Genomic DNA, 21,654 nt, shown 5'->3' on the forward strand with positions numbered 1-21,654 from the left:
TTGTGAAATTGTTTTGTATAAAAAGCACTTCTTATTTCTGTACATAGCATATTTCAAAAAAGTGTCTGCGGATAATGAAGAAAAAGATTAAAATTGCATCTTCACCTTTGATAGATGCTGATGTAATTCTTTTAATTTCATATTGAATACCTCAACGTTTGGATGCTGGCTTACAATTATTTATAGATTCTGGCATCCCAACATATCAGGAAACTGACATCCCAACATATCTGGATGCTGGCATCTCAAAATGTCCGGATGCTGGCATCCCAAAATATCCGGATGCTGGCATCCCAAAATATCCGGATGCTGGCATCCCAAAATATCGGGATGCTGGCATCTCAATATATCTGGATGTTGGCATCCCAAAATATCCGGATGCTGGCATCCCAAAATATCCGGATGCTGGCATCCCAAAATATCGGGATGCTGGCATCTGAATATATCTGGATGCTGGCATCCCAAAATATCCGGATGCTGGCATCCCAAAATATATGGATGCTGGCATCCCAAAATATCGAGATGCTGGCATCTCAATATATCTGGATGCTGACATACCAAAATATCTGGATGCTGGCATCTCAATATATCTGGATGCTGATATACCAAAATATCCGGATGCTGGCTTCCCAAAATATAAGGATTCTGGTATCACAACCTTGCAGACATGTACCATTTTTCATTATGACATACGAATTTAAATGCTGCTTCCTAATCAATTGGATTTTAGTATTAATCCACCAATATAACACCTAGTACATTTCCAGTTTAATGCATATTGAGAATGTGACATCATAGGTAAGAGTGTGAAATGTATACTTGACCAACAAACTGAGTCTGAATTGTAAAGTGCTAGTTGACCATGTGAATGCTGATGTCAACAATTTGATATTTATAAAACTATGTCAATGAACTACTGGTAATTTTCCAATAATTAGCCAATTATAATGTTATTTTTCTGAATTTGATTACCATTATGTAAGACATGATGTATACATGTTATTGACTATTGTGGTCTCGAGACAATACACTTATATATGATGACATCAGGACTATAATTTTCAAATCTGATATGCTCATGTTTCGAACGTTTATAAAAATTTTTTTTAAATAAGCTTAATGCAATTGCCAGCTGAAATCATATCAAGTTTAGTAGTTCCCAAGGCTTTCAGAAATCAACTGGACAAAATTTTTAAAAAATGCTGGTCATTTTGTATGGCATTTTATCAATCAAATGAATTTGCCCAATGACCATCAACCTTGGGAATGTCTGATTAACTAAGTCATCCAGGACAAACACTCTACAAAACGGATTGGTGACTGTACCTTTATCAAAATGCTAAATATGAGGTGCGCTATATTTAAACCTGCATAATAATTTTTGTTTTGTGTCGATGAGAAACCCCATTGGAATCCAATGTATAAATTAAGGAGATTTGTTTCCCGCAATTGCCTGTATACAATAAAACGTGTACCACAATGCAATATTTACAAATAATCTATTGTTGATACTAGTGCACAGTGTCTATGATCTGTACGTACTGGATATTGTCAGTATCTCTGGACTTGCTGTATACATCTTCCAATGAGTCAGTACATCATGTCAGGATATTCTAGTACTTGAGCCTTTCATTTTATTAACAAAACTTACATTTTCTTTATTACAATCATTATTAAACTTGTATCTTTTTTCTGTATTTTAATATTTCAATATTTGTTAATCATTTAATCAAATCAGTTACACGAACTGGAACTTTCAAACTTTCTATTATCATGTATTGCTAGTAATCTGAAATCAGCTGGAATCACAAATGATCTGGTGCTGTTTGGATGAATCGTCGACTCTTACCAGTGATGCATTTTAATGGTTTTCTTATAGGTTGTCATGGGGTAAACAAATTAATTTTGCGGACCCAATATTTTTACTGGCCATGGCCATATTGATGGTGGTTAATCGTCTCGATGGGGTTTATGTCGATCATATTTTTGTCAAAACTATTCATAACTTCATGAAAAAGTACATATATATTTCCATAAGGCAAAATAAAAAATATATATGTGTATTTCCTATTTCTATACCTACCCTAATATAAAATAGTCTTCCTTCAAGTTTTTTGGTAATTTGTCACTAAGCACTGTTACAGTCATAATTTCTCTTTCATAGACTCGATGTAAAAAAAAGGTAAAAACTCTCATATTAAATTATGTCTGTCTTGGAGGCTCATCGCTAGTGACGGCTACCATAGGCGGATCCAGCCCCCTCCTTTTTCGTGAGAAAAAAATTTGGTTTATTATACAGGTAAACACTAAAAGATGACTTTAGCGGGTCCCTTTGTTATGGCAGTCAGTGCCCCCCCCCCCAATCCCATTTATAGAAAGTTCTGGAATAACCATTGGCTACCACAAACGGATCGAAGTGCATCCCTCCCCGACGACATGGGAGAATCTGGCGACTGACATTAATCATTGTTGCCTAACCATTTAAGCCTGTTATTTTCCCTCTGGAAGTAATCAGAATTATATTATCCGGCTGGCGTATCAAGTCACTGAAATGCGTCCGATATTGCTCGGACTTCAAACAGCTGTTTTGCTAGACTACATGTAGGCCCATGAGCGTAGGACGTCAGAGTAATCTCGGACAGGCACAAGTCAAATCGTCTCCTATAGAAAAATTCGACATCTGATAATATATATATGAAACCATTACAGACATACAGTTGTCGAGTTGAGTAGGATATTCCTTATGAATGCCCGAATGGCTAAATCTGAGAAATCTCGGACTACGAAGTGCATGTAAAATATAAGCAAATCTACTTTGTCTTACCTGTATGAGTAGCGTTCTATTGCGTATATGTTTCTGTTATATCAAAATGATAATAAATTGCGGCATACTGGCCAAAGAAGTGTATTTCGTCCTTCCCCTTGCGCACTTCCCTTGCGTCCATTTCGACGATTTTAAACATTCTTTTTACATGAAGTCATGCGGGTGGGATTTGCCGCAATTAGCGTAGAAAAATAGTGCAAGCGCTTTCAGTATCAAACATAAGAAAAACTAATAAATAATAGAATATTAAAAGGGTTACCTGTTTTAATTACTTTTCAAAAAATATTTACATCGGTATAAGTGATTCTTGAGATTTGATTTCTTATCATGTTTACTGTCTCTGCATGAATCTCTACGCATGATGGTAAAACACCTCTTGCGTCATAATATCCCTGACGTCATTAGATAAAGTGTTGGGAGGAAAACAACAAACGGATTTTTGTTGTTGTTTTATTTTTTGCATTACACAAAATTATGCATTGGAGTACATCTATAGAAATTCGGCCAACAGTATATCAAACAGAACTTGTAGGATTACTGCATTCGGATATTTTGCGATGTCTGCACTCCTACAGCTTTGGATGCCAGCATCCAGCTTTTTCGGGATGCCAGCAAAACTAGCATCCTAGTAAAAGTAAGATGCTCCAGTACATTATTATTTTAACAACAGCATCTACATCAAATTTTAATGCTGGAAGCATATAAAATCAACAGACAGCATATGTACTATAAAAAGATGCTACCTTATACAAAATATGAAAGCAATTAAAAAATTGAGAAATACTTTGACAAATTATTCAAAATTAGCATCTTTTCATTGACATATGCTATTTCCTAGTTATTTCACGCAATGTATCACAAAAACTGTACATGAGAATTTGAAATTTTAGTTGAGAACGCATTAAGTGAAAACACAGAAATTTGAAAACATTTGCTGATGATCTTAGATATTTCAACTCTCAACTTCAAATCAGATGTTGGTATGGACTAGAGAGTGTCTATGAAAGAATGTAAAGCATAATCTTTTTCTATAACATTCAGACAGACAATATTTTCTTGTTTCATAAAATTGAATACCATGTAATGTAAAAATTGAAAGGCCAGAAAGACAATAACAATAAAGTGACCTAAAGTTTGAACATGATGAATGGCATGAAGCAAACTTTAACGAATCCTATGTTTGACTTGTAACATGACTGAAACAGTTTTTCCAAATGGCAATACACCACTAGTCATTCATGAATGACGTCGAGTCGGCTCACTTCGAACTGTTGAGGTCTTCTCATCCGTATGCCACTAAAAGAAATTCGCATTCCTGAATTAACTCATTCAAACGCTTTGCGGGCATTTGGTTTTTTTTCTTATTTTTTATTGTTATGCGCTTGTATGTTATGGAATAACCGTTTCTCAAATGATATCGGATATGTTCAACACGACGGGTGCCACATGTGGAGCAACATCTGCTTACCCTTCCAGAGCACCTGAGATCAGCCCTATTTTTTGGTAAGGGTCCGTGTTACTTATTCTTTAGTTTTCTATGTTGTGTGATGTGTACTATTGTTTGTCTGTTTGTCTTTTTCATTTTTAGCCATGGCGTTGTCAGGTTTTTTTTATTCGATTTATGACTGTCCTTCTGATATCTTTCGTTCCTCTTTTGTATCGCCTTCCCTTCTTGACGCATAATTTATTATTGACCCTTGACATTTTCTCCTAATTTTCATTTTAACAACTTTGTTAAAAAAAAATTGTAAGGACAATCAGTTCAGTTAGTGAACTTCCTTATTGTTTCAATCTAATTCACACCGATTAAAATATTAAGTATTGTGTTCTCGAGTGTTTCCGGTATGCACAATTCACTTACAATATACAATCATGTAGGTGACAAAATAGGCTCCTTTTGTTAAATATTTGCGCTAATCCTCTGATTCTATACTAATGGATTAATTAATGGCTTACAAATTTCCGAACTCTCCTTGTTAATCAAACGAACAATACAGGTCAAAAGTAAGAGAATAGAAATATAGAAATATATTAGAATTTTGATATTTATGCAGCCGGTAACACATGCGACGTTTTATCAAACGGAAGTTGTATAAGCAATTGAAATATTTTTTTTCTCACTATGGATTTAAAACACATCTCAGATCTATATCCAAATGTAAAATTTTGGGGAAACCATCGACCACCAGATTGCAGTTAATAAGTTGATAGATTGTATATGCAGGGATAAAACAACAATACTTAGTAGTTTATTAACAACATTTATCAAGTATATTAAGTAGATATCATATTTGAAGGGTAATTCCCTTAATAATTCTTTATAAACAACTACATGTTTCACAGTAAAAAGTTGAAGGCAATTATGCCATTTTTTTTTATCATACTACCACAATAAATGGAGTTCCGTATTTTTTGTTATTTTACTTTTTTTTTATTTGTGATAAAGGTTAAATATTTTACATAATTGTAATATCGAACACTATGCTGTATATTTATCTAATAGAAACAAAAAAGGATATGTCATTGATATCTATCGTGTCGATGCATCACACGCTTACAAAACCAACCGAAGAAAGTAACATTCATTAAATAAGAAGCTGACGGAGCGTCTCCACCAAGAAAAAGAATCTTAACATTAGGAGATGAAATGTAGTCCGTACAAAATAATTTGCGGTTAAAATATAACGATATTAATCTTATGTCAAGGAAAAAAGAAACAGAAAAGCTGAAAATGGTTTCAGATAGATTAGTTTTAGTCCAGTCAAACAAAGTTTGAACCTCAAACTAATTGCTATAGAAAATCTTCTCAAACTAATTGCTATAGAAAATCTTTTAGTTCTACTCTATAGTTTTAAGCCCCAAATATACCCAGAAAAAAGTCCCATAAAATCTAACTTGAGGAAAACTCAAAATCAGCATTTTTAATTTCTTATGGAAATTAACATTTGAAAGGGAAATAACTCTGCAAAATCTAGTCTTTGGTTTTTGGTTGATTTTCTTAAAAATTCATGTAGAGTATAATACTTTGATTATGTTATTAGTTCGTATTTGACGATGTTATATAACCTTCTGCTCATGAAATGTACTAAACCGAAGTGTTATTAGTATTTATTTTTGTTGTTGCATTTTTCATTAGAGAAATGGCAAATTTATGGCTTTGTGATCATTTTGAAACAATAATATGAATATTTGGTATTGTTTATATATGTAAATTATATTTGTTCAGCATCTACCTTGTTAAAAGAATATTTAAACCACAACAAGAATAGTATATGCTTAATTAGTTTTATTCATTTTAGATTCTTTACCTTGACATGCTGAAAAGTCTAATAAATGCTAAACCAATTAATTATGAAATCTAGGTTGTAGCTTGATAAAAGATATGAAAACACATTTAGAGTTGTTTGTTATACTCAAACGACGGCTAAAATATCAAGAATCAAAACATTCTGTTGAAAAAAAAGCAGTCAAATTATAATTTTGTATCAATTTTTATTGATATTTCTGGTTTGTTTTTAGTTTTCCTCAAGTTAGATTTTTTATGGGACTTTTTTCTGTGTATACAATCGACCTAATGACGTTTGAAAGCCATTTTTGTGAGTTTCTCTGTCCTATATGTTCTCCCATTTATTTGTATTGTAGTCCTGTCATGTAATGTTGTTAATTTGATGTTATATTTAACATTCCCATAAAAGTGATAGGGTTGGCTAGTCACAAAACCAGGTTCAACCCACAATTTTTTTTTTATTAAAATGTCCTATACCAAGTCAGGAAAATGGCCGTTGTTGTGTTATAATTATCTTATATATGATGTGTTTCCCTCAGATTTAGTATGTAACTCGGATTTTGTTTTTTTTCTCAATCGATTTACGAATTTCGAACAGCGCTTTACTACTGTTGCCTTTATTTATTACAAATGCATCAAAATGTAAATAGCATGTCTTATAATAAAAATAAATTTACACAAGTGACAGACAAATGACACACACAATTTTCAGCGGAAAATGCCAAATAATACAAATGCTCCTGGAATTAAACAGTCAAACAAAAATATATTTATTCTGTAAAAAATATTTTCGTCTTTCTAACAACAAAATTATCGTATTTAAATCCACCAGTGTACGATATTCTATTTAAAGCCATTTTGTACAAGGTTTAACTTCCTTTTGAGATGTTTACTTTTTTTGTTAATAAATCTCTTTGATTGAGTTAAGCCAATTTAATTGATATTTTATAGTGTGTCTATCTATGTTATGATGTTACACTATAATGTCAGGCTAGGGTGAAGGTTGATTCCTGTTAAAACATTTCATCCCAGTCATAAACCTGTTGTTCAGTGATAATTGTTTGATGATGTGGTTCATAAGTGTTTTCGTAACTCGTTTCTTATATAGATTAGACCGTTGCTTTTCCTTTTTGAAATGTTTTACACTTAACTAACTCTCTCGGTTGATTATTGTAAGCCTCAATACAATTTCGATTACATTACGTTATATGTAGTAATTGTTTTTTTTTTTTAATTTCTTGTATTTTTTCTAATTCTTTTTGTAAAGATTGATAAAATACAGGGACAAAACAACTTTATGTATGATTTTACTGGTTTCTCGGGAATATAGTTTGGTATATTTCCGAAGAAGGTCAAACCTGTTTTATAGCCAGTCAATTCAGTTGTTTATAGTTCTTATTATACTAATCATTTAACTCTTCCATTTTATGACATCTAAAATGGCATATACCACCCTTTTACTCACTTTATGTGTTTTTAATATCTTGCAGCTTCTGTATTCTCCTTTGAGATGATGGTAAAATGTAAGTTAGTCGAATTTGTTTAAGGGTATACATAAAAATATGTAACGTAATACAATTAACTAATGAGAAGTTAATAACACTGCAACTGTTAAAAACGATTTGATGGGGGAAATGTATAAAAATGTAACAAAAGGTACAGCTTGAAAGTATCCACAAGGGACTTACACCCATATTACAGGACATAGACTACTAGTATACTATTTTGGTCGCACGGACATTAGACAAGAACACATGCATCAATAATGTTGTCCTTTATTAGACGTAAATATTAACTGACAAATACGATCTTAAGAATAACAATTAAAATACACTCATGTGACGTTTATCGTATATACCGTAGCGAACAATGATGAAATTGAAAGGCATAATAGGTAGACAATAACAGACAGATAACACGAGTAGACGATAAAAAGAAGGACTAATAGAAATAAGTGCACCCATGTTGTACAGAAATTCAAAACGATCGAACAACAGTTTTGAATTTAAATCATTGATTAATGTTTTGTATGTTTGATGAATTAAGAAGGATGGAAATTGTGAAACGAGTGTATATACAGCATACAAAATAAAATACTAGAACACTGGTGAAGATATTTGATTTAATCATTGATATTCTTGGTTAATTATAAAGATCTTAGTTTTTTTTTTAAATCAAAATGCGAGCACCATTTTGACAAGATGCAGATTCACATATCGGATGATGCAAGCATATCTAGCAAGAGATGCTAACCTTGTCGAAGCACAATGTTTCGCTCCTTTTGGAATTCATGCGATTCAAGATTTATTTAATGACTTGAATTGTCTTCTAAAAGAGTTAAATAAATCTGGCCTTTAGTTTTCTAGATTGGAATCTTCATCATTTTTCATCTCGGGCATTGTATTTCTTTTTATAAGGTATGTTTTTTTCTCTCATTGTTGATGGCTGATCTTTTTGTTTCTGAGATGTACAAGAACCACATCACGTCCATGTGTTTTTTTTTAATGTATAAATATGTGTACTATCTTTGTGATGAGTTAATAGATATAGAAAGATTTGGTATGAGTGCCAATGAAACAACTCTCCATCCAAATCACAATTTATAGAAGTAAACCGTTATAGGTCAAGGTACGGTTTCAAAGCGGAGCCTATGCTCACAACGAACAGCAAGCTATAAAGGGCCCGAAAATTACTAGTGTAAAACCATTTAAACGGTAAACCTAATATATATATAAATGTGTTTTTATAGTTCGTTCTTATATTGTACTGTTAGACAACTGTCCCAGGTTTGGAGAGGTTTTGGATTCAACTAATATGTTTAAACCCGTCACACTCTGTATGTATGTACCTGACTCAAGTCAGGGGATTGTTTTTCAGTGGTTGTCGTTTTTTTGCTGTGTAACAGATTTGTTTTTAGTTTTAACATTATTTTGCCCGTTAGTTTTCTCGTTTGAATTGATTTACATTTTTGATTTTTGGGCATTTTATAACTGACTATGTGGTATGGGTTTTTTTTCATTGTTGAAGGCCGCATAGCAACCTTTAGCTGCTAATTTTTGTGTCATTGGTCATTGGTAATTGCCAACCAAAAGCTGAGGGTGATATCAGGTGATCAGATATGGTAAGCAGATTAAAAAAAAATCATATTAAAAAATCACTTATATAATTTTTATTCGTCGTCCTTTATATACACATTTCCCTTTCCAAACTAGATACCGGTGACATTGTTTGTTTGTTCGTTGTTGTTATCAGTCTTCATGCACTGTGCACTAGTAAAGAAACAACTATTAAGTCGTGAACGGAAATGATTATCAAATCTGTAATAAATGAATGCATTTGCAACATGGTTGATCAAATATGATCTCTGAACAATTTTTAAAAATGCAAATTTTGTCCAAGATAGTTTTGTTTCGTCCACATCCTTTATTGCAACTTCATTTAGAAACAATGGCACATTTTTCCAACATGGTGGGGAATCCTTCCACGCAACGGTACAGGTATAACCAGTGACCCCATTGCCAAACTCGGTTTCACCTAATGGTTGTAGTACTGCAATCTGGGGTATTCCCGAAGCAAATCCTATAGCAAAACATGCAGCAATGAAGTACGTCACGTTTTGTGTAGTGATCTGTCTGCGGAGAGGATAACACACTTGTCGGTATCTATGAACTGTTAACAAAACCAGTAGATGTGTAGATGTCATTATTCCAGAATCCAGCAAGCCTGCTACAATCTGACATGCTCTCAATGATTTGAAATTGTAGTAGTTAAATAGCCGACCAAGATTGAAGGGAACACCGATCAAACAAAACAACAAATCTACTACGGCAATGATCCAAATAATTTTTCTGTATACGTTTTTGTTGTAATTTCTATATATGATGAGAATCGAGATATTTCCAGGCGGCCCTATCAATAGGAGAATAGCGAGGTATACAATAGGAGCGACCAGTTTCTGGTTAACGATCTGTTCTGTATAATATTCCCGACTTAGAAAAGCATTTACTGTAGTGGTCACTCCTGTCAGTAGGTCTGTATTGTTCTCTATTTCCGCACAAAATGTTACAAATACTTTTATAAAAGCAATTTTGATATGTATAAACGGTATAAAATATCCAAATAGTTAATGTGCTTTCATTTGATTTAAGATTTTTTAGAAGACAAGCTCAATGTGATTAATTAATTCAGGTGATTGAAATTAGGTCTATTGCATTAAAGGTAAACATATACCAAGAGATGATGGTATTTAATCTGACATTTGTATGGGAGTACCCTTTAAAAAAGATAGTAAATGTTATATCGGCAATTCATTAACCTTTCACATTGTTTTAAGCGTCGTCCCATGTTCCTATTTTGAAATATTATCAATAAATTGCACAGAGTCACATGAATGTAAAATGCGTTTAAAATTGCGTTGATATTAAAAAAATTCGTAAAAGTGAAACATGGGAATTATTTTGATTGAAATATTTTTCATAGACGATAGCGCTCCACTTTAGACATGATATCATTGACGCAGCCTGTTCATTTAGTTTTTATATACATTTTTTATAATGCAATAATAGATCGAAATAGTAAGTTTTTGTACCCAAAGACTGAAGATTTGGTATAATTATGTCACCCTCAAACGAGTTGGGTTGATATATTAATATTGTACTATTTTTCTTTCTTATTCCACTCATTTTTGTCCAGCTTAGTTCTTGTAAGTGAATGGACCAATTTTAATGATCTATACCATAATGTTAACAACCATGTGAAGTTATGCACTTGGCTTTGGAATTTAAAAAAGGCTGCCACTACCATGGAAACAGCAAAAATGTGAAAAATCAAAAAGTGTTCCAAATTATAATGAAACTTTGTGGAAATGTTACTTGTTGTCTCAATCCACCTTTGAAATTGCCGTCATTACCTTGGAAACCTAGTAAACGTTTAACATTGAAGCCTATAGGGAAAACTTTGGATAAGCATTGTCTCAATGAATATGGTAAATCAAACCCAGTAAAACTTTAATGCTATGTTGTCCGTTATCTGAGATTGTAGTATCTGTCCTGGAAATTCTTGAATTTTTACCGTTACCATGGAAATAGCATAAAGATTAAAAAATATCAAAATGCTCCCAACTTTATGAAACTTCAAAATATGTTAACTGTCATATGTAGAGTTACCTATTTGACTACCGGAATTCAATATGGATGCCGCTTGGTGGCAATGGGTGGACTTGTGTGACATTCGCTATTGCTTGCAATGGTAATTCTCGTTATTTCTAGTTATGTAGTCTTTAGTGTTCTATGTTGTGTTTTGTGTAACATATGTACGTGATTATTTGGTTGAAATATTTAAATAAATATATCAAATAAACAAAATTATATGTACGTCGATGTAGTTATATACAACTATGAAACTTAAGTTGTAAAATGGGCAATATTCGATCTTTTATTGACTACTTATTAAAAATGGTAACATGCATATTTTTTTTTTATCAATTTTTCCTGTGGGGATGGTGTTTATTTATTCTCTAATTTTAAAGGATCAACTATTTTAAGCAAAAACATTTTAAATCTATTCTATTCTGAGACGATTATTCGTGAAAGACTTTCAGCTCCTGTAGCAAACCTTGTTATTCTTCTTTTGATTTGAAAACTTCTAAACACATTTATGAAAAAAACGCGTTTTGAAACTAAATTGATAGCAAGATCATGTGGATAGTTATTACATTAATACGTTTGCATACATATGTTTTACAGGGAATATAAAGTAAATGATTTTTTTAAATCCCTGAAAGTTTAGGAGTGTTGTATGATAAATGAATTGAAAGGAAATTTCTGTTCTGCTTCATACCAAGATGAATTATTCGAAATACGAAGGATTTTCTTATCCCGGGCATAGACCACCATACTCGGATTAACTTACCCTGACTTAATGTTATGGAATTTTGAGACCTCAATGCTCTTCAACTTTGTACTTGTTTGGCTAAATAGCTATTTTGATCTAAGCGTCACTGATGAATAAAGGCAACAGAAGTATACCACTGTTCAATTCAAAATTCATAAATCATAAATCGATTGAGAAAAAACAAATCCGGGTTACAAACTAAAACTGAGGGAAACATATTAAATATAAGAGAACTTCGATACAACAGAAACACAACATTAAAATGTAACAAAGACAGAAACGAACTATAATATTACAAAAGCCATTTTCCTGACTTAGTACAGGACATTTAAAAACAAAATGGCGAGTTGAACCTGGTTTGTGGCATGCCAAATCTCCGGCTTTTATTGCAATGATCAATATAACATTAAAATGACAACATTACATGACAGGACAACTATAAAAATTAATGGGAGAACATATAGGACAGAAGAACACACGAATAATAGCTAACAAAAAGTACCAGGTTTAAAATCTTATTTACCAGATGCGCGTTTCGTCCACACAAGACAAACCAGTGACGCTCAGATGAAAAAAGTTCGAAAGCCATAACAAGTACAAAGTTAAAGAGCATTGAGGACCAAAGGTTTCAAAAAGTTATGTCTAATATGGCTAGGATTTTCTGCCTGGGATAAAAAACATTCTTATTATTTAGAATAATTCATACTTTTGCAAACAGTAATTTTTTATAAAATGACAATATAATAGATATACATGATAAAACTGAAGTGGTGACTAACTACAGAATAAAAACGGATACATTACATAAAACAACCTAAACCAGAACATAAAAATTTACAGCTGAGTATTATGTAGACGAAACGCGCGTTTGGTGTATTAAATTATAAGCCTGGTATCTTTGATAACTATCAACACATATGAAAAAAAAAATAGCAAAAGTAAAAGAAAAAATCAAAAACGAATAGTCAATTACCTAATTGCAATATCAAAAGCTCAAACATATCAAACAAATGGAAAACATCTGCCACATTCCTGACTTGGTGAAGGCATTAAAAGGACACATCAGAACATTTGTCACTGATGAGTCTTGTGTAGACGAAACGTCTTGCGTATATACAAAATTTAGTCCTGGTATCTATGATGAGTTTATTGAAACAATACACGCTAACATACTAGTTTAAACCTATACGTTTTAAAAATGTCCAATTTTAACGATTTTCAAATCTCGTTCATCGATTCAGAATAGCCTTAATCCAATACTGATCCCAATACATATATCTTTAAAAAGTAGAAACAAGTGCCCCACCCATATCTCGCCAAAAAGACATAATCCTTCATTTCCCTGTGTTTAAATATTGACAAGCCTTTCTTAACATTCTGACACCAGCTGTTTTTTTGGTAGGTATGGTTGGTGAATGATAAGAGACTGTGTTATCTAGAAAGACAAGCAATGGTACAATAAATAATGAATTCTCTTCCTGTATAACTCAACGTAAAAATTGACCTTTGGTTATTGCAAAAAATGAAATCATGTTAGAAGAAATTGTAAAATCTAGCTTCCGCTTTCAATTCTTGCTTTGATCTGTCATTAAAGTGTAAATATATACCACATCTTTTGTATGTTCGAATAAGCTTAAGAAAAAAAGGAACACTACTGAACAAAAGGATTTATTTTTTCTAGAACTTATAAATCTTATTATAAATTTCGAGTTTATAAACATAGTAACAATGCTCTCATAAATTTCATTTATCCGACTTTCCAAACAACTAGCCTAGCCGAACCAAGTTGAATGAAGGAGGGGTGTTGCGATTGGTAATAATGCTATTATTATCACAAATATGAACACAACTACATCTTACTGCATTCTTGGTTTCAACAATGACAAAAACCTATTGAATAAAGTTAGATCTTTTTATGAAAAAAAATCTATTTTAGTTGTTCAAGACTGTTTAACTATCTATAGGTGCTAGTTTGCTTAACCTTGCTTAACCTTGATACATAGTCAATAATTTTAGCTTATTTTTTGAAACGTATACTTATCGTTAGAAAAACCAAATTTTAACTGCAGCTATCAGTAGTGTAAAAATTACAAATAATTATAAAAAAGAGGAGGCAACAGGAAATATTAATGAAAAGAGGTAGGAATTCCATTGTGGATTTTCGAATGAGAGAGGAATATTAAAAAAATACTTCTAGGACTTATCAAAAGAATATCAAAAACAAATAGAACAAAAATAAACGCTTTTAAAACATTCAGCCGAGAAAAAAGCTGATGATTATACTAGGTGTTTTATATTGTAATAGCTTAAATATATTTGATTGCTGCAATTAAGTTCTACACCCGAATTCATTTAGAAAATCAATGATCCAAGTTATTTTTTATGGTCAGTTTCGTATCTCAGATACGTGGTCAGGCTCGTATCTTAGAAACAATAAGCAACATGACAAATATATTTGGTTAATATTATGATTGTAATGTGTACATGTCTGTGTTGCAATGTTATCTCACCTTGACCTCAATGATTTGGTTTAGTGGTCAATGTTCAGCACCATAGTTAAGTTCGTTTCTTAGTTACTCTAATCAAAAGGTATTTTTGGGATGTATGAGTTTTTGCAAGAAGTGAAGTTGAAGTCATCCCTTCGTAAATTTTACTGACGCCATCACGAGTTGGTTGACCGTTATGGAATAACCGTTTGATATGATATCGGAAATGTTCCTTACGTCGTAATTACAATCCCCTTCCCTTTCATGAATGTGACCTAACGAATAAGACTATTTACCGGATTTGTTATCACATAAGCAACACGACGGGTGCCACATGTTGAGCAGGATCTGCTTACCCTTCCAGAGCACCTGAGATAACCCCTAGTTTTTGGTGGGGTTCGTGTTGCTTATTCTTTAGTTTTCTATGTTGTGTCATATGTACTATTGTTTGTCTGTTTTTCTTTTTCATTTTTAGCCATGGCGTTGTCAGTTTATTTTCGATTTATAAGTTTGACTGTTCCTTTGGTATCTTTCGTCCCTCTTTTGAACATGTCTATGGGACGGTTTGTTACGTCTATGGTTGTTTTGTCTTATCCTCAGGTAGTCAAATATATTGGTGTTTGGGGAATAATTGTTAAGTGTACATGTCCGTCTGTCAGTGTTCATCTTGCCTTGCTTGGTCTCATTTAAATAGATCATTGATAAATAAATTGTCAAGTTTTTGTCAAAGGGTCAAAGAATTTTTATTTATTTTTTAATTTTATGTAAATTAACGGACACGATTCATTTAGTCAAGGTCCTTGGTACCACCTTAAAGTCACCTAACTGTTTAGTTGACGCACTCAATGTACTGAACAGATGTAGTACATTACCAATATAAGTAGTCGTAATGTTAATCATCTACAATTTCCTTTATTCTTAATCTACATCCAACATGTAGGTTAGATATATTAATTTCCCTTTGTCTCAAATTTGTATGAGAAAATGTATATTTTGTAATATTAAACTTGATTATATTGACAGAGCTCTTGAAAATTTAAAAATTAAGTTTGCTAATTATCGATATCCATCACCACTGCAATTACAAAAAACATCCTTGTTTTATGATTTGTCTGAACTCGTGTAAAGTAAAACTTTTGTAATTGTCAATATATCACCATACAATCACACCGTGTTTATTTGATCTTTAGTCCATTAATATGGCAAACTCTAATAAGATTGAATAATGAACATTTGATATAATTTCATTTACTTCCTTCGCAAAATAATTCGTTTTAATGATACAGTTTCCCTGTTATTTTTAATGTTTTTGATAACAAGCTTGACTTTTAATCTGATATAAAAGAAAGGTGGTACAATGTATGAGTCATACGTTGGCAACACAATAATTTAAAAATGACATTTCGAGGCCAACTACGACCTTCAAATTTGAAAAGATAAACATTCTCTAGGAAACTCTCACCATACACCAGAACTTGAAGAAGGTAACAGAGATGTAAAGAATGCATTAAACACCTATTTTTTGTTGTTGATATAAACCAAGATATTCAAACAACCACTGACAATGTTCCTGAAATACAGCAAGGCAAAGTGATAGTGATTACTGGGGACTTTTGTTTCTGTTTTTAATCACACAGTTTCTTATCTCAATCAGTAAAAGACCAACATTTAAAAATACCTACAATGAATCAGCACAGCAAAATCATTATTATTGCTGCATTCCAGTCGTGAACTGTTGTTTTTCTGTGGGTCTATTCCCTTTTAAGCCATGGCTTTATAAGTTTATTTTCTACTGATGAGTGTGAATGTCTCTTTCATTGTACCCACGAAATATGATCCCGACGTAACAAAACAATACATTTCACCTACATATATATTCTTATTTCTGCTCTTTACAAAATAATTAGCTTACTGCCTGGATTTACCACTCTTTATTTGTTCTGGAAAATTACATATAAGTCAATTTTTCGTGGGTTCCTATTTCTACAATAAGATTGCATCTAAGAGTTACAGTATGACCTACCATGCATCATTTAGTATAAGCTTTTTGAAATAATTGCTTTATAAAAAATATCGATGTCATCTCATTTCCATATCGTTTTATTTTGCCTTTCAAATGTATAGAATCGAGCACTATGATTTTTACGTAGACGGAATGCCCGTTATGCGTACTATGCAATAAATATGGTATCTTTGGTGTTCTTTAAATTATATACCTACCAATTGAAAAACAATATACACTGCTGGTTTTCATTTATTAAGTACAGTATTTTCTTCATAGTTGTATTCAAAAAGAGGGACAAAAGATATCAAAGGGACAGTCAAACTCATAAATCGAAAATAAACTGACAACGCCATGGCTAAAAATGAAAAAGACAAATAATAGTACACATGACACAACACAGAAAACTAAAGAATAAACAACACGAACCCGACACCAAAAACTAGGGGGAATTTCAGGTGCTCCGGAAGGGTAAGCAGATCCACATGTGGCACCCGTCGTGTTGCTTATGTGATAACAAATCTGGTAAATAATCTAAATCTAATTCAAGTTTTTATGTATTTATTGGCATGAGTGAAAGTTAATCAGAAGTGCATATTAAAGATTTAATCTCATTTGTAATTTGTTTATTTCAGTTCCACACAGTAAATAATGCACCTGATATTGTTCTCAAATTTGCCAGGTACTTGTTTCGTTTGGGGAATTTTTGAAATTCTTCTTTTTCGTTTGACATTAACGCTCATAAATGGGAGATGTATAGTGTGTTTCTTTTTCATTAGTAAATATTTACCAATCATCACTCGTTCATTCAAATCTGAAAATTTAATTAAAATATAAGTACCGACAAGAAAATGTGACTTCAAAATAGCTCAAGGGCATCAAAAGTGTGGTTGAACTGAACAAAGATAGCATATGAGGTCATAATGTGTCCTAGAATACAATATACGAAAAGACATCGCCAACATCTGATGAAATAATTTAACAGGATATCTCTATTCCCCTAACTGTAAATTAAGTTTTTTTTTAAATCATTGTGTCTAATATATGGTATTGGCATTCACAATGGATATAAGTATAGTAATGTAGGCAAAATAATTTCTGCTCTTAAATATTCATTTATGTGGAATAAGTCTGATCGTGACCACTACATAACTGTTTACATGATAATATTGAAAAGTTAACACTTTTTATTTGATGTCTGAATCGCTTGTCGAATACAGAATAAATGAAATATAGTTGACACATGAATAATGAAATAGGACCGCTGTTCAATTTTCAATAAGAAACATTTAATAAATTTAACTTATTTTTGATGAAATTTGTAGTTGACCATTCCCTTACAAATAAGGACAGATAACTGAAAGCAAACACTGCACTATTTGTAAAGGCAATTTTTGTTGTTGTGTAAAAGTAAGTCGTGGATATCTGAGGATAAAACATTTCTCTTCTGGTTTTGGTTATGAATTTTTCTACCTATTGATATATACAATAAAAAATAATAAACTTATAGAATACAAATAGAGAAGTCAGGAATGTATTATATATAGTTTTTCCACATTTTTGTGTAGAATCTTTCCATGCTACAGAACATATATATTTCCAGTAACATAACTGTTGATATACGTCACCGTCAAATTCAGATCTTCCATTTGAATGTCACTTATTTTTTTGTCCGTGGATTTGACTCATTCCAAAACTTTACACACTTTGTGTTGTTGTGAAAGGACGCTCAACCTCGATATTTATAACAACTTAATCAATTGTAATATTTAGTACCTTCAGTACCGTGTTATTAATTTCGCAGGTAAATTGTTTTGTAAAAAAAACGAAATTGCGATTCAATCAGGGATTTGATCGACACATTTCTACTGGTCCGCCGGACCACCAGGTGCCAAACTATACTGGTCCGACTCAAATTCTACTGGTCCCGGACCACCGGACCAGCGTTAATTTCGACCCCTGCCGTCATTTGATGTTACACTGCTATTCAAGGTATGACAAAGAGAAGAGGAGCGAAAAATACCAGACGAACACTCTGACTCATAGATCGAAAATTTACTGACAACGCCATGGCTAAAACATAAAAAGACAAATAATAGTACACAAGACACAACATAGAAAACTAAAGACTTTGCAACACCAACCCCGTACAAAACTGTGGGTGAATCAAAGCATACTCACAAGCCAAAGTATCTACTGATGATAAGGGAGACACAGTTTGTTCTTTATTGTTTTCAAAAGGAAATATTGTAAATGAATGCATAACGTTTGTTAATATCAATATTCTACAATCTAATATGCCTGATATTTTTCGACAAGCTCTTACTGATTTAAAGTTGTAGTAATTTAACAGCAACATGTAAAGCAGGATCTGTTTACCCTTCCGTAGCACCTGAGATCACCCCTAGTTTTTGGTGGAGTTCTTGTTGCTTATTCTTTCGTTTCAATATTGCTTGTCTGTTTGTCTTTTTTCTTTTTTAGCCATGGCGTTGTCAGTTTATTTTCGATATATGAGTTTTACTGTCCCTCTGATATCTTTCGTCCCTCTTTTTAAACAGCTTACTTAAATTATATGGAATACCTATCAAACAAAATAACAAGTCGACAACACCAATGGTCCAACAAAGTTTCTGTACACATGATTGGTTGCTGCGTTTGAGTAAAACAAGATAATTTACAGGAATTCCAACCAAAATGAAAAATGACAAGATAAACAATTAGCACAATTAGCCTTTAGCGGACGATCTTGTCAGTGTAATAATAACGTGACAGAAAAATAGTCATTTGTTTTTCCATTTTCAAAGTAATATAACGATTAATCGCCAGAAAAATGGTACAACAAGTTTACAATTACATATTCCTTTATACAATTTTGGTGCACAAATCAACCGTTTCGAATATATTTTTTTTTATCTGTGTTTCTATCGCATAGTTTTTAGGACAGCAAAGTATTTTTTTTTTAAAACATTTCCCCCATCCTTTCTTTTGAAATACAGCTGATTAAAAGTAATTGGTATATGCAGGAACATGTATTTTGTTTTTTCCTCCTTCGAATTTTATTTAATTCCTTCCTTCCCTATATTGAAATCCATCTAAACGACAATCTTCAGCGCAGAGTTCATATCCGTCCCATACGTACTCCGCAATACTGCACTTAATATTGAGTGTACGAAACAGATATTGTGTAGAGGATATATACCAATTAAGAATTTAAACATCTCTTTTCGAATTGCCATTTTGATCAAACATTATCATCGTGATAATCCAATGATTATAGTTTTAAAATGAAATTGGTAGCATAATATTTCCTTCATTTCTGCCATTTTGAATTAAAATTAAAAATTAAAATTGAAATGAAAAAAGATATCCGGTGAAGTTTAATAATTTCTTTTCCATCTCTGACAATGCGTATCACTCATCACTCATTCTAAAAGCTATGTTAAGTCTTAAATTTTATGAGACACAATTAAACTGCAGAGTGTAAGCTGTCTGTTGTTTAAACTTTAGACTTTACGAAACTTGATAAACTATTGCAATATGTAAATAAGATAGCACCGTATCAATTACAGTGAAAATTAACCTTGCGGTATTAGAACCTTCCTATATAAAAATAAGAAGATGTGGTATAATTGGCAATGAGACAACAGTCTACCAGAGACCAAATGATAAGAAGCTAACGACTAAAGATCACTGTAAGGCCTTCAAAAATGAGCAAAGATCATACCCTATAGTCAACTAGAAAAGTCCCGAAATAAAACGCAATCAGATAATTTTTATGAAAAGTATTTTTAACAGAACGTCAGAAGGACGCTAGTAAAACAGACATATTCCTAATACTGGCCAGAGTACACAGGAATTTCGTATGACCTTTTTGAAAAGAAACGACTCGAAGTTGCTTTGGCAAAACTCTGGCTCGTTATTTTTTTTTATCAGACACCGATACCGTTTTTTAAAGTCTTAGTAACAGCTGCAAGCCCTAAAATAGCATATGAGTTAATAAATGCATACCAAATAAACTCATCATAGATATTAGGATTGAAATGTTCTATTTTCACCAGACGCGCGTTTCGTATAAAAAAGACTCATCAGTGACGCTCGAATAAAAAAATGTTAAAACGGCAAAATAAAGATAGAAGCTGAAGAGCACCGAGAAGCAAACATTCCAAAAAGTCTTGCCAAAGCTAAGGCAATCTATTCTTGAGGTAGAAAAGAATACACACTTGAAGTTGGTTAATTGTTGTTTAAGGGGCACTAGTACGAGATAGATAAGAATTTGAAATATTTTTTTTTTAGTTCAATCATTTATGAAAGAGTAATAGTAGAATAAAAATTCGCTTTTACAAGCCAGTATGGTATAATTTGGTCAAAATAAGCTAAGGAACATTGATAATGAATTATTCAATTGCAAGAGAAAAATCCGACCTCATTGAATCCGTATTCATGTGAACTTCAATTTAACCCTTAGCTACAGATGGATGGCGTGTTTGATTATTTAAAGTACAGAATGTCAACATTGAAAGTGAAAAAAGGTAAATCATTTGATTAACTGACTCGATCATAAAAAAATATCATGATTAGCATATAATTTTAATCCATAAATGAAATTAAATAGACCTAGAAGAATTAAATTCCATGATTTCCGCTATGCATTTATATCTATATATATGTTAATATCGCTTATATGGGCATTGGTGGTTTCCGGGAGATCAAATCGACAGTTTATAAGTTGGACTCTAGACTGAAATACACACAAATCGAAGTTGCATATTATCGACCCCATGGCCTGTAAATTGTTTATTTTATACTTTTTATAATTTGGATCAATGTTTTAAATTATATCAAAACAAATATGAGAATTTAAGTCAAATCAGTGAACATGAATTTGACAGCTAGTGCCCCTTCACGGTTAGGATGATTTAGAGGTTAAAATCCATAAAAGAGGAAGATCACGCTGGGTCTGTTGGGGTTTTCCTTCTGGATAAGATGGTTATATTAATGGGAGGAGACAGAGCAGTTTAGATTGTAAATAGCAAAAACAATTTCAACCATATATGTATAGGAAATTTAATGATCAAGTTATCAGATCTTCTTGTTGTTTTATGAGTGAATGTACAAAAAAAAAACGACTTCTATTTTCCCAAACTAATAGCTTATATAAAAAAAG

The 21,654-nt window shown here is 32.2% G+C and overlaps 1 protein-coding gene across 1 annotated transcript; it reads right to left on the bottom strand.

Moving 5' to 3' along the window:
- Positions 1–205: 205 nt before the first annotated feature.
- LOC139489936 (small proline-rich protein 3-like) lies at positions 206–676 on the bottom strand. Its single transcript, XM_071276783.1, has one exon. It carries the CDS (start codon positions 674–676, stop codon positions 206–208), a length of 471 nt encoding a protein of 156 aa, XP_071132884.1.
- Positions 677–21,654: the final 20,978 nt, after the last annotated feature.

This window comes from Mytilus edulis, chromosome 9 (genome assembly GCF_963676685.1).
Source record: "Mytilus edulis chromosome 9, xbMytEdul2.2, whole genome shotgun sequence".
Lineage (NCBI taxonomy): Eukaryota > Metazoa > Mollusca > Bivalvia > Mytilida > Mytilidae > Mytilus > Mytilus edulis.

Bases quoted from the DNA above. Each gene is read 5' to 3' on its own strand.
- LOC139489936 (XM_071276783.1), bottom strand. From the start codon at position 676: ATGGTACATGTCTGCAAGGTTGTGATACCAGAATCCTTATATTTTGGG.